Source organism: Paroedura picta, chromosome 6 (assembly GCF_049243985.1).
Source record: "Paroedura picta isolate Pp20150507F chromosome 6, Ppicta_v3.0, whole genome shotgun sequence".
Classification (NCBI taxonomy): Eukaryota; Metazoa; Chordata; class Lepidosauria; order Squamata; family Gekkonidae; genus Paroedura; species Paroedura picta.
Genome location: NC_135374.1, coordinates 19,302,453 through 19,317,289, shown reverse-complemented (window position 1 = coordinate 19,317,289; position 14,837 = coordinate 19,302,453). Strand labels below are relative to the sequence as shown.

Here is a 14,837-nt window from a genome sequence, read left to right as displayed (position 1 = left end):
GAGTTTCCGGTCCTACTGTTGTGTCACTTTGAACAGTGTGAAAAGTTAATCCAAGATGAGTGGTCATCTGAAGGGAGTGTACATATTTCAAAACACATGGGGGGAAATAAAGGTAAAGGTATCCCCTGTGCAAGCACCGAGTCATGTCGGACCCTTGGGGTGACGCCCTCTAGCGTTTTCATGGCAGACTCAATACGGGGTGGTTTGCCAGTGCCTTCCCCAGTCATTACCGTTTACCCCCCAGCAAGCTGGGTACTCATTTTACCAACCTTGGAAGGATGGAAGGCTGAGTCAACCTTGAGCCGGCTGCTGGGATTGAACTCCCAGCCTCATGGACAGAGCTTCAGACAGCATGTCTGCTGCCTTACCACTCTGCGCCACAAGAGGCTCATGGGGAAAAATACAGGAGGACATATTAGCTGTAATTGTAAAAGGCTTCAGAAATCTCAAGGTGAAAGAAGGAAGGAAAGGTCTTTTCTGTTCCTTTTTATCAACACACGCTAATCCAGGGCAAGAAGCATCACTCAGAAGCCCATGGTATCTAGGTATCGATAACTTGGTTTAATTGGACAAAAGTGCATATTTAACTCAGAATCTCTGTACTGTGCTCTCCATCCTCCAATTTGGAATTTGCCTATATGTCCTGAGAATTTGTATAACTTCATAGCTCATAAGCAAATGGGAGCCTTTGAATTGTAGAAGAAGAAGAAGCGTTGTTTTTATATCCCGCTTTTCATTATCAGAAGGAGCCTCAAAGCATCTTACAAACACCTTTCCTCTCCCCGGCACAGACACCCTGTGAAGTAGGTGAGGCTGTGAGAGCTCTGAGAGAGACTGCTCTGTGAGAATGGCACTATCAGGGCTGTGACTAGCCCAAGGTCACCCAGCTGGCTACATGTGGAGGAGCAGGGAAGCAGACCCGGTTTTGCCAGATTAGAAGCTGCCGCTCCTAACCACTACACTGTGCAACACTAGCTCTTAATTGCAGCAATATGTGCCCTGGAAAAATGCATAGAAGAATTGGGATTAAGAAGTGTGTTTTTTATAAAGGATAATAAGTGGCTGTGTTTTTTTAATTGTATTTTGGAAATATTTTAATGTGGTTACTATGGCTTATTTTAAGTACATAAAGGGGGGATTACAGCAACAAAGTGAATTTTGTCGATTATTGTAAAATTGAGTTTACAGCACTACACTAATAGGACTATTGATTTGAGCTAAACCGCAGGAGGAATGTTTTGCGTGACCAAAATTGAACACCGAATCCAGGCAAAGTTGGACACCACAAAATCCCTTCGTGTGTCAGTGGGAGGGAAACCCATTGGTGTGGGATTTATCTGCAGGAGCCTCCAGTCTGAATCTGGATTTGTACCAATCCTATATCATATCTCGCGCATTTGTTTATCTGCCTGTATAAATCAGTAATTGTGACCCTCTGTAAGACTGGGGTGTGTTTTCTTTCTGTGCTTCACCAGCTCCTGGACTGTTTTGGGATTCCGGTGCTAATGGCGTTATCTTGGTTCTTCCTTCGTGCAAGATACAAACTGATCCATTTCCTTGCTGTCGCTGTCTGCCTGCTGGGTGTAGGGACCATGGTCGGGGCAGATATACTAGCTGGAAGGCAAGAAGGTGAAGGTAAGGTCTTGGCAGAATGTGCACAAAGGATTCCAGGGGCTAATTAGAAGGGGCTAATTGGGTGCTCTGCTTTTCATCTGAACATCAGTCCCTGATGTGCTTCAGTTCTGGGGTTCTTATGTTGGCACCAGTTTATTTGATTGATTGATTGATTGATTGATTGATTGATTGATTGATTGATTGATTGATTGATTCATTCATTCATTCATTCATTCATTCATTCATTCATTCATTCATTCATTGAGTTATATGCTGCCACTCCCAGCCAAGCTGACTTGTGGAGAGTTATACATGTAGGGAGGGGAGATCTAATTGCCCTGGCCTCACCCAAAGACCTGGTGGAAGAGCTCTGTCTTGCAGGCCTTGTTTTGCATGTTCCGACAAGGCCCTTAGCTCTCCCAGGAGCTCATTCCACCAGGTGGGGACCAGGACTGAAAAAGCCCTGGCACGGGTTGAGGCCAGGCGTTCCTCTTGTGGGGCAGGGATCACCAACACATTTTCACCCACAGAGCGAAGTGCCCTGCAGGGGGCATAGGAGGGTAGGTGGTCCCTCAGATGGGCGTTGTATGAATTCCATGTGTTCAGGTCCCAAAATCTCTTGTGATGGTGCAAAATCTCTTGTGGGTGCAAAATCTCTTGTGATGGTGCAAAGGCACTTTGGCCCTCCCACCCCAATTCAAAAAGCTAAGCAGAGTGAAGAGATCTGGGTTGCAGTGCCTTTCCTTCCTTCCCTCCTCCTACAGTTTTGTTTTTCCCTGTCAAGAGTTTCCTGTATCTTTAGCAGCTGTGTGACAATACAGAAATTTAGCAAACCGTGGCTTGGATCTGTCGGAAGATTTCCACATGCGCTAGACTCCATGCGCAAGTACAAAATTAATGTAACTCGGGTCCCTTGCATTAAGTTCAGCATTGCTTATCCCAAGCCAGTTATCCACTCGATAAAATTTTAGCGCAAGCCATTTCCAGACATTGGAAGACACGGCAATGAAAATGACAGATGTTTCAGAATCGTGTACACAAGGGCAACTGTGCTAAGCCCATTTATGTTTCTCCTTGTGCATTACTGGATCTATATTTTCCCCAGCAGTACCAGTGTCATGTCAGGAAACACTTTACTTGCTGAATATCTCCTTGTGGAGCCCTGCTGAAGAAAAAGTCTAATAAGAAAAGCAGTTAAATGAAATCTAACAATGCTCCACTGCTGGATGACTCCATCTTGCAGCCAGCCCCGAGCTCAGCATACCGTGTCCCAGGGCCGTTTGATTTTTCTGATGCAAGCAAGACTCTCAGCATCCATTTAGGAACTTTTTAGAGATGGCAGGACTTGGTCCTGCTCTTATTGAGATCAATCTATTGATTTTCACAGACAGCTAAATTGGGCTATTAATGGCCAAAGAGATGGAGGGAGGGAAAGATACAAAAGAAAGCACGGGAAGGTCTAAAAATGCAGAATTGTACTTTAGCTGGATTTCTTACGGTGTCCAACAGAAAGAACAGTTTTTCATAGGACGTTATTGAGATTTCAACCCAAACCTAGATCAGTGTTTCTGAAATGTTTGCATAATGCCAAGGACTCAGGAGATCTCTGGGCCCCACTTGGAAATTGACAACCATAGAAGGGGAGAATCAAAATAGATAACTTCCACAATAATATAAGAAGGGCTGGATTTTTGTACCAAGCTTGGTGTAGTGGTTAGGAGTGCAGACTTCTAATCTGTCGAGCTGGGTTTGACTCTGCACTCCCCCACATGCAGCCAGCTGGATCACCTTGAGCTCACCACAGCACTGATAAAACTGTTCTGACCGAGCAGTGATATCAGGGCTCTCTCAGCCTCACCCACCACACAGGGTGTCTGTTGTGGGGAGAGGAAAGGGAGAGTGATTGTTAGCCACTTTGAGACTCCTTCGGGTAGAGAAAAGCAGCATATAAGAACCACCTCTTCTTCTTCAGTAATATCAGGGCTCTCTCAGCCTCACCTCCCTCACAGGGTGTCTGTTATGGGGAGAGGAAAGGGAAGGCGACTATAAGCCGCTTTGAGACTCCTTCGGGTAGAGAAAAGCGGCATATAAGAAGCAACTCTTCTTCTTCTACTATGCAGAGGAGTCTCAAAGAATCTTACAATTGCCTTCCCTTCCTGTCCCCATAACAGATACCCTGTGAGGTAGGTGGGGCTGAGAGAGTTCTGGGACTGGCCCAGGGTCACTCAGCTGGCTGCATGTGGAGGAGTGGGGAATCAAACTGGGCTCTCTAGATTACAGGCCGCCACTCTTAACCACCACCCCAAGCTGGGTCTTGGTGAAATGACTGCCTTACTGGACACCGTTCTGAAAGAGAAGGGAGTCACTCAGCACTGGTTCCAGTTATTACTGGTTGGAAGTCTCCATATTTAATTTTACCGTTTTATAGAAAAAATTCCCCGTTTTAAACTTCTTTCACTGATTGACATTTTCCGTGCAGGAAGCAACGTGGTGATTGGAGACATCTTAGTCCTGCTCGGCGCCTCGTTGTATGCCATTTCGAATGTGAGTGAGGAATACATTGTGAAAAATCTGAGCAGAGTGGAGTTTCTAGGAATGGTGGGCTTGTTTGGGACTGTTATCAGCGCTCTGCAGCTGTAAGGATCAGTTATATGTACTTTAATTCTAATGACGAAAACCATCCCAATCGCAGAATGATGTCTGTCCTTCCCTGAATGTGTTGTCAATCCATCATTAGCTCGGGGGACCTCGGGTGACCCTTAGTATGGCGATTGTTCTTTGCATTCAGTGCTGAACTGGGAAAGATGGCAGCCGTTTTTTCTTCTCATTTCCTTCCTGGTTGTTCTGTTCACCTCTCTCCTCTTCTTCCTGTAGCAAAGAGGACATTAAATTGCAGGGGGCATTCCTTGCCAGTATGGCAACCCTGAGCATTTGTGTTTTTATTTGTCTGACCAGGCCTAGTACTTTCGCTTCAGGGTCCAGAGGTACTCATTTTGTGGCTCACAGAGAACCACACTGGCAATTTTGAAAAGAGCCACACTAATTTCCATTCCTGGGATGAGGCCTACACCTCAAGGAGCCCCCCAAGTTACCTGTCCTTGTGCTGATGGCTGTTTCAAGGTGGAAACCACCTGTCAAACACGAATCCCAGCAGCCAAAAACCCTGCTCACTTTCCAGAACCATGGGGTAGGTGCTCTAATGGGGAACTGTGTTCAGAAGAGCCTCATATGGCTCCAAAGACACTGAGGGAGGATCACTGTAACAATGTGTTTAGTTTTTGTGTGTGTGTGTATGTGCTTTTTGTAGCTTAGATGCTTACCCACTGGAATTCTAAATCCTGTAAATGGTTATTCATGCAAATGATAGCCTAGACCTTCATAGAAGAAACCATGTGGTTAAAGACTGTGGGATTAATCTTTTACATCTTGAGGCCTTTCTTTTCTAGTTAATGATGACACTATGTAGGGGGGGGTTGCTGTGGTTTGTTAGATGGTCAGATACCTACTGGTACCCAACAAAGTGACGCTTTTTCTTCATAATGGGGAGAGTTTGTTCCCATTATTCAGCCGCTAAAGCCACAGAAACCTTATCCTAGGAAAAGTAGGCTCCCTCTTCTTGAAAGGCAGTTTCCCAATAACATTTAAACTATGAAGTTAATCCCTGAATTGCAGAGTACTACGCCAAAATAAAGATTAAATGAAATTTAGAAGGAGGAGAGGTTTGTTAATGATGACTTAAGACGTGCTTAAAGCTTTTGGCCATAGTCAGACAAAAAACCAGTTAAAGCATTTCCAGTTGATCAAAGATGTTTATTGTTTTTGATGTCGATACTTACAAAAACTGCACATGGCAGGAACCATCTCAGAGACATCTTTTCCCCCTTCCTGTTTTGACATACAGATGTATCTGAGCATTCCTATGCAGGTCGACAACTCTGAGTCCTGGGGCCTCCTCCCAAGAAAGGGACTTTAGAATTGCAGCTTACTTTCCCCCCTTTTTATAACCTTTTATATTTGCCGGCGCATTCATGAAGAAGTAGTCATTTAAAACTTACATGATCGTCTTAAGATTTCTTCCAAGTGACAGGCCTACTTACAGCTAAGAGTAAATGTGTATCAGGGTGTTCAGTGTATATTAACTTTTTCAAATGAAGCGGTTTTGACTTTCCCTTGGGAGCGATTCATTTGACTCACAGTGCAGGCCTCTGCATAAGATTACAGTTGCATCCCATAGAAGTGACAATCTGTCTACATTGGGATGGTCAAGCAGGGTTTGACTAAACCAGAGCTGGTAAACAAAGGTCTCTCGGTCAGTCTGCATTTGCAAAGCCAACATGGTTTAGTGACTAGACTAGGACTGGGGCAGCCCAGGTTTGAATCCCCACGGAGGGTTTCAGTTGTGTGTCCCTGCTGTGTCTCCCCCCCCCCCATTTCCACAAGTGTTTTGTGCCTTCTTGCTGTTGCTTCGATCTCTCCTTGCTGTTTCTCTGGGTTTTTTATGGGCACTTTTTTAAGTACTTGGAAAAACTTGGGGGGGGGGGATCACTGAAAAATCAATGACCTCCCACTGGGAGCAAAACATGCTCAGAAACACACAATGATAAGAGCACACAACTGATGAGAATAACACATGTGCTAAAGCCCTTAGCTGTGAAGCTTACCAAGTAATCCTGGGCCAGTCCCTTTCTCTCAGCCTGACCTTTCTGGGTCTGTGGTGATGGTAGACAGAGTCATATATGCTTCCCTGAGCACCTCAGAGGAGGTCAGGATAAAAAAAAAGAAGTGATAAAATAGATTGCAGCTACAGTTTGTGTATCAATCCCAGAGCTACCTTTTGGTTTCAATCCATTAATATGAAAGTTGGCCACAGTAGTCCTGAGAAACCCCAGCTCTCACAGACCCTCTCCTGGGGTGCAGTTCTCTTCCAGGGACTGCTTTCTTTACCCAGCCACACTTCTTGCATTTTCCTCCTGAGAAACTTTCTTGTCTGGGTCAGTTAAGCCATGGGTGAGAGACTGAGGTGGAGGAAGAAAAGACCATCTCAGCCATTATTTAAGATCTGCTTCTCCACTTTCTGTACCTTCCCCTTTCCAAGGGGATGACTAGAGAAAGGACACTTTCTTGTTTTAACATTTATTTTACACATACAAAACAAATGCCAACAACAAGGACTCCAGTTGTTAACCTCATATCCAATCCAATATAAGAGATAATTCCAACAAAAAAAATATAACAAACCAATACAAGACTAGGTAAAAAGGAAGAAAGGAGAAAAGGGGAGGTGTGTATGTTTCCATCCAAGTTGTCTGAAAATTTACATAATTTTCATTGTTTCTGGGAAATAGTATGCTCTAATACAACTTTCAATGGCTTATTCAGATTTTCAGGTAAGGGTTTCCATCCATTAAAGAACATTTTTTTAATGAGCTGTAGTCTGGAAATTCCATTCGATAAATAATAAAACTATTCCACATTATCTTTAAATAATCTTTCGTTCCCCCTCCCCCTGAATTAACTTCCAAAATGAGTTATGAGCCAGCAGTCCATCTCCCTGTCACCTGCTGGGGCAAAGAGGTCTGTGGGTTTGCCACACACTCGTGGTGGTGGTGAGCTGGATTTCTGGTCCAATGGGTAGGAGGAGCCCTGACTCCTCTCCTGCTACACTGGGAGATTGACAGTGCAATCCTACACTTATTATTATTATTATTATTATTATTATTATTATTATTATTATTATTATTATTATATTTATACCCCGCCTCCCCCCGAAGGCTCAATGCGGCTTACATAACCCCGTCCCCTAAAACCATAAAATGACAATAAAAACCGATAATTTACAGTAATGGCAACAGCGATGGCGTAATCTACTCATTTGCTCTCCGCATCCTCAACTACGGAGGGGGGTGACGCTCTCTACCGCCAGTTTGTGAGGGGGGGTGATCTTCTTTCCGCCCGGCCTCAGTTATAAGCCTGGCGGAAGAGCTCCGTCTTACAGGCCCTGCGGAGAACTAGATCTACTCAGAACTAGATCTTACTATTAAGAAGAAAGAAGAAGAGTTGTTTTTTATACCCTGCTTACAAAGCAGCTCACAGTCACCTTTTAATAGTGCTTACTTTCTGTTAAGTGGGTGCATAGGTGCATCCCGAGAGGTCCATGTCCAACATCTGAATGAGAGCTAGGGGCTGTATTGCCATCCTTCCTCCTAGCCTCTCCTGCAAGCCCTTTGATGGGACAGTTGTCCAATGAGAAAGGGAGTGACCTGATCTCTAGTAATCGAGGTCCTGCTTATATAGGTAGGAAGATGCATTGTTTTAGTGGATGTCGGATAGGGTTAATCATCTGTTATTACAAATGTAAAGAATTATACGTTACGCTATGAAAACCACCTTTCAGAGTATTAATACTGGTCTTGTTCTTTTCTTCCTTTCCTCTCATCTTGCCCTCTCTTTAGGGGTATTTTGGAACATAAAGACATAGCTAATATTCAGTGGAACTGGAAAATTGGTATGTGTTATGCCAAAATGCTGATTCTTTTGCATTCAACTTTGAGTGCAGTCTTTTTGTGTTGTGTGTTTGTTCAGTTTTGTTACTTGGCCATAAAAAGTAGATGGGGGCAGAGGGTATGGAGGTTGGGTTGGGCAGATGTGACTGCCCCAGGGGGGGTCTCTGAATCTCTTAATCAGTGCTACCAAACCGTAGGTTGCATCCAATAATTTGTTTCCATTAAATTTTCTTCCAATGGAGGAAAAATTCCATCTACAGTGGAGATGTCAGTGGATAAAGTTTCTTTCTGCTGAAGGGTAGGGTTGGCTACAGTTTGACAGAAGGGAGTAATTGGATCCAGCCCTTTGAAACATAGGTAATTTTGCCTACTGGATCAATACCAGTGCAACTTGGATGCACATGGCTTTCTCTAGGTGGCACTCAATTCATTTGAAATTTGTTTAACCCGACATATATCTGATCTGGATGGCCAGGCTAGCCTGTTCTTATCAGTTCTCAAAAGCTAAACAAGGTTGGCTCCGGTTAATATTTGAGCAGGGGACCACCAAGGAAGCCTGGCGTTGCTATACAGAGGCAGGCCATGGCAAACCTCCTTTGAATGCCTCTTGCCTTGAAAACCCCACAGGTTTGAGAGCGGGGGTGGAGGGGTGAGAATAGCTCTGACATGGATGGGCCAGGTGCTCATCAGATGGAAGCTAAGCAGGGGCAACCTTGGTCAGTACTTGGATTGGAGAACAGTATGGAAGTCACGGGTTGCTACGCAGAGACAGGCCATGGCAAACCCTCTGTAGGGTCGCCATAAGCCCGTTGAGAAGTGACATGCACCTTAATTTTTTTTACACATGCACCTTTATTTATTGACAAAATGTATACCCTGCCTTTCAGGATTTGAAACATTTCTAAAATAATCTTGGAACCCCAGTGCAAAAACTGGAAACAAAAGGGATATTAAAATCCCGGCTTCCTGCCCATCTTACTCAAAAAGCCAGCCTATGGAGGAGGGTCTCTGGAAATGCTCAAACAGGTCACCTTAGTCACTAGTAAAAGGGGCAGAAGGCCCACCTCTGGCAGCAGCAGGGAGGGAGTTTCTTTGGTGCCGTCTGTCTGTGAGTTTAAATGCCCCTGAGAACACTTGTCCTTACTATTGACCCCTGTTCTTATTTCTGGAGTTCCGTGTCTTTTAATGTTGAGACGCTGTCTTGTCTTGCAGTCTTGCTCTTTCTGGCTTTTGCCCTCTGCATGTTTGGGCTGTACAGCTTCATGCCCATAGTGATCAGAGTGACCAGCGCGACCTCCGTCAACTTGGGCATCCTGACAGCTGACCTCTACAGCCTTTTCTTTGGACTCTTCTTGTTTGAATACAAGGTGAGCATCCTTTGTTTGCAGCTAGGCTTCATTCAAGAGTTAACAGAGCGGATAAACAGCTTGCATTTGTTTGTTTGTTTAGTTTTGGAATGTCTAAACCACCCTTCCCTGACAATGGTCTAGGGGCGGTTTGCATCAGCGAATAAAATACAAAATACAAGTATAGATCTGAATAAAATATTAAAACACAGCTAAAATCCAATTTCTTCAATCCTGCTATCCCACCTTGTTCTAAGCGTAACTTGCAGGTTTTGTATTGTGTCTGCTCAAGTCATGAAAGTTCTGCAGCAGCTTGGCAGTCCAAAATCTGTGTCGAGAAAAGCATAAATCTACTTTTTGCATTTGATCACTCTATGTAGCTTATTTTATGTTTTTATTGGTACTCTTTTTGCTAGTTATGAGAAGGCGAAAGAGTATGTGTCTGGGGCATTGAACACTTCCTTCTTCTCCTGCAATGTGGTATGTAAATATACCACACCCACCTGCATTACGTGCATCTTGTACAGGACCTTAAAGCTAGATTTCCCCTAAAAAGGACCTTACCATATTACATGCTTAAATGTCACCTTCCCTGGTGGGAAACCCATTTGCCACATTGTGTTTGCATAACCGATTTGCTAGAACGGCCTTAAGGAGATGCAGGGGGAGTTCGTGCCTTAAGAAGCTTAGCTTCCTTACTCAGAAGCATCCCTTTTCCCAGCAGAACTGCGGTGGATAAGCCTGCACATCTGGCTCCAGGCCTGAAAGATCTGATTTTATTTCCTTTCGTCGGCTCTGATGCAAATGGATGGGACAGGCTGTGTTTCTGTTTGGACTTGTTCCTTTCAAGAGGCTGTTAGCAGCCAGTAGAGGAATCATGGTCATTATCGTATGTTTTGATTTGGATACCATAAGGCAAGGGTAGTCAACCTGTGGTCCTCCAGATGTTTGTGGACTACAATTCCCATGAGCCCCTGCCAGCAAACACTGGCAGGGCCTCATGGGAACAGCTTTCATCTACTGGTTGTGGCATGTTTCCACTTGGGAAGGGGAAGCGTAGGTCAAACTGAGTTTCTTTTCTCCCTTCTCAATTCTCCACCCCCCCCCCTTCCCGGGGGGACCTTATTCATTTGATCCACTGTGCTTTTGATCACCAGCAGATCAGTCAGCCAAGGGACATTGTCAGCTGGGCCCTGGATTTCAAAGAGAGGCCTGAAGGGTGTTTCTGGGCCAGGTTTCCAGTGGGAGGTAACAGACCTGCCGTCTTTCATCCATTTCCCATTATAGCTTCCTCCTTGGGCTCTAACAAAGTCCGGGCTGAAGTGGAGGGGGTGCAGAGACAGACAGACAGACAGACAGACAGACAGACAGACAGAGAGAGAGAGAGAGAGAGAGAGAGAGAGAGAGAGAGAGAGAGAGAGCAGGGAGGGACTGTGGCTCAGTGGCAGAGTATCTGCTTTGCACACAGAAGGTCCCAGGTTCGATCTCCAGGTAAATAGATCTGGAAGACCTCTTGCTGAGACCGCACAGAGCCACTGCAAGTCAGAGCAGATGATACCAGGTCCTTTCCAAAGATGGGTCTTATGTTCCGTTTGGGAAGATGGGGGTTTGGGGGTGGTGGTGGTGAAAAATCAACCCTACCCCCAAATCTCTGCCAGTTGTATCACAGACGAGAGCTGCTTTATATGTTGGTTCATGCCAGGGTGTCTGCCTACTCGGACTAGCAGCAGTTTTCCAAGATGCCATCAGAAGTGCAGGTCTTCAAGAGCCTTGAAGCAGGAGATGCTGAAGGGTGAGACTTGGGACTTTCTGAGTGCCTAGCAGACGAGATTTTCACTACCTGAAGGAGTCCCAAAGTGGCTTATAAACACTTTTCTCTTCCTTTCCCCACACCTGTGAGGCAGGTGGGGTTGACAGCTCTCACAGAACTGCTCTGTGGGAACAGCCCTAAGAGTACTTGAAGAAGAAGAGCTGGCTTTTATACCCCACTTTTAACTACCCAAAGGAGCCTCTAAGTGGCTTACAATCACTTTGCCTTCCACTTTCCGCAACAGACACCCTGTGAGGGAGGTGGGGCTGAGAGAACTCTAAGAGAAACTGCTCTGTGAGAGCAGCTCTAACAGGACTGTGACTAGCCCCAGGTCGCCCAGCCGGTTGTATGTGGAGGAGGAGCAAGGATTCAGTCCTGGTTCTCCAGATTAGAGGCCACTGCTCTTTAACCACCTCGCCATGCTGGCTCTGCACTGAACTATGGCCTCTTCCTGTGGACGGGCAGATGGGGAAAAAGGTTGATTAATTAAGAAATGGGATTTGGCATTTGGAAAACGACCAGAACCCTTCATCCCTCTGCCCGTTAAATTTAACTCGTTCAGAAATAAGTAACACACATATGTTAACCATCAATAGGAATTCTGTACGAATAACTGCAGCAAAACACCTTAGCTAGAGTAAGAGGTGAGAACCAGGTTGGTCTCCTGGTGAGGCTGGACTGGGGTCCAGAAAAGCTGTGTTCAAATCCCCACCTGGCCGTGGAAGTTTGTGGAGCGACCTTAGACCAGCCATTTTCTTTCAGCTCAGCCTACTCACAGGTGTCTTGTAGAGATGAAGCGGAGAAAGGGAAGCCATGCATGTCACCCTGAGTTCCTTGCAGGGAGGGCAGGTTAAAATGTGCTGGAGAGGTCAGAACGATAGGAAACAGAGGGGTTATAAGAGGCCTAGCTGATAGGATATTGCCTCCTGCTTTCCGGCACTACATGTGCTTGTCTTAATTTGTATGCTGCACTCAGAAGGGGATTTGGCCCCAAGGTAGAACAACTGCTTGGTCAGCAGGAGGTCCTTGGTTCAATCCCTGGCATCTCCAGTTCAGGATCGGTTAGTAGGTGATCTGAAAGATCTCCAGCAGGGACTCTGGAGAGCCACTGCCTGTCTGAGAAGACAATACAGAACTTGGCTCAGTGTGAAGTTTGAACAAAGAGCGACGTTTTTAGTAAACTCGCAAGTGTTATCTTCGTTTCAACCACAAGTACAAAACAAATGCAAGAACATGATCTGTATTATTATGCAAAGATGATATTATGATTTTTTTATTCTTCCAGAGAGCTAAATCCGATGCTGAAAAATACAGTGGCCAGTCCTGTCCCGACATTTTGCATTTTGCTTTCTCAAGGGAGAACGGTGGGGATGGCAGATGATCTCTAAAGGGTCTTAGGAATCATCTTAGATAAGTTAAGTTGTCAAAACAAAATCTCCAATTTAGCACTCTGCTAAAGTCATACAAATCCTTTTGTGTTTTCCTTTTCTGTGGCAGCAAACCTAGTAATAAAGGACAGCGTCTCTGAGCCAGTCCCCTTTCTCATTGGATTTACTACCAGGAACTGAACCTTACCTAAGACCCTTTGGAAATGCAAAACACCAGGAGAGGATGGGGCGTTGTGTTTATCAGCATCACTTTGGTTGTAGGACTCCAACTAAAAACAGGGCTCTTTGTTTCAACTTGTTGCTGCTTTGGGAAGTTTGTTTCCCTGGCAGTGCTGGCTGCTGTTTCCCAGTGCTGCAGTCCTGGGTTGTGGTGCAGAGACAAACAACGGCAATTCACCTTGTGTGGTTGCTTGCCTTCAGGTCTCCCAAGGCAGGGCTTCAAGGGATTGCTGTGCGTCTTTTGCAGCTGGATGGCGCCCAGGTCTTACGAACGTGCTCTTAACCTCTGCTCTTGCCTTGGTCAGTTTTCAGTGCTGTACCTCCTCTCGTTTGTGGTCATCATGGTGGGGTTCATCCTGTATTGCTCCACGCCGACCCGCACTGCGGAGGCTGCCTCGTCCAGCTTGCCGCTCACGGCCAGTATCGGGTTTGACAACCTTGCCTTGAAAATCGAGGAGAACCACCTGGACCCGGCAGCCGACTCACCTGCACAGCACGACGGAGAAGAAAGCGGGGCAGAGGGATCGCTGGCTACTGAGCTCTCAGCCTTGTGAAGCAGAGATTCCTCGGGAGAGTGGGAATGGCCTTGAAAATATCAGCCAACAAGAAAGAACGGACATTAGACCGCACTGGGGACCGGAGAGAGACCTGTCAGGGTCCCATGCCAAAGTCTGCAACGTAGATCCTTAAATTGACTAAGTTGCATTCCCAGAAAATCCGGACCTTGAGCCGTCAGAGGAATGACTAATAGGCATGGCACTTGAGAGGTGGGGAAAGAGTCGTAATAATTCTTTTTAGTAAACACATGTCTAACTTAACAAAAACAAATTGCACTCCAAATAAAATAATGGCTTATTTTGAGCCGGTTCTTCAGTTTCTATTTCAAGGACTGCAGGATTTTTCGGGGGGGGGGGGGGGGGAGATGAATCTGATTGACAAATGTGTGGAGAGAGGAGAAATACAGGCAAATAAAATATTGTCTGTGTGTGGGGGGGGGGATCTAAAGGGAGAGAGACTAAGCAACTTGAGATCTGGTGACACTTGGACCATATTAATTCCTACCTGAACTGCCTTGGACTTTATTTGTTCCTCCAGTTCAGCTCTTCTCAAGCTTTTTTTGGCCACGGTCCCTTTAGGAGCTATTCTCAGGTTCCAAGGCCCTCTGCAGTAGGCTGGCCACTTGTGCAGTGAGATAGGCCAGGTTTTCTCAACCAGGGTTTTTTTGGAACCCTGGGATTTCTTGATGGCCCTGGAACGATGGGAGTTAGTTCATTTTTGTATGTTTTTAAAATTTGTTAAACATTTTTTGTTGCTATGACCATATATGGTCATGTCAACCCCCCAATGGGAGTGTAGGATCAGGAAGAGGAAGGGGCGGGGCTAAGCTGAGATTGGCATCCTTTCTGCCCCTCCCATTCAGTAGCAGAGCTGGAGCACCATGCATCTTCCATGCTGGTGGCCTGTGTCGATTCATACATAGAACCCTGCTTCTGTTTGTCAGTGCGGTTATCTAGATCTGGACAGCTCTTGCATCATGGCCCACAGGATGAGCATCTCTCCATTAGGCTGTCAAGGACTGGCATTATATGAGGCCTTTCACAGGGTGCCTGTTTTGGGGAGAGGAAGGGAAGGTGATTGGAAGCCACTTAGAGACTTCTTGGGGTAGTGAAAAGTGGGACATAAACGCCAACTCTTCTTTTAATACAACCTGTTCTCTGTGCCATACTTAAAAAAAATATCATTATTCGTTTTTAGCAGTGGTCACTCAAAATGGATTGGGATTTATCCCCCAGCGCTGTATTGCAGTTGTCCTGAGGCCATATCTGTAACTGCTGAAAATTAACACACATTGAATATAAAAACAGAGCATCTGAAGCTGAGGATGTGGTTTGTCAATCAATCCTCCATTAATTCAGAGCCTGAATTTTCTGCCACTTATTCGGCTTTTCAAGCTTTA

The 14,837-nt window shown here is 45.5% G+C and overlaps 1 protein-coding gene across 2 annotated transcripts in view; it reads left to right on the top strand.

Moving 5' to 3' along the window:
• The window catches only part of SLC35F2 (solute carrier family 35 member F2), a 29,505-nt gene extending 15,764 nt beyond the window's left edge, over positions 1-13,741 (top strand). Inside the window, exons 4-8 of one of the 2 annotated variants that reach the window (XM_077341587.1) lie at positions 1,476-1,635; positions 4,094-4,250; positions 8,067-8,119; positions 9,330-9,484; positions 13,186-13,741. In XM_077341587.1, coding sequence (XP_077197702.1) covers positions 1,476-1,635; positions 4,094-4,250; positions 8,067-8,119; positions 9,330-9,484; positions 13,186-13,434 — 774 coding nt within the window. In that variant the 3' untranslated portion in view covers positions 13,435-13,741. The other variant, XM_077341586.1, reaches the window with a different exon arrangement.
• Positions 13,742-14,837: the final 1,096 nt, after the last annotated feature.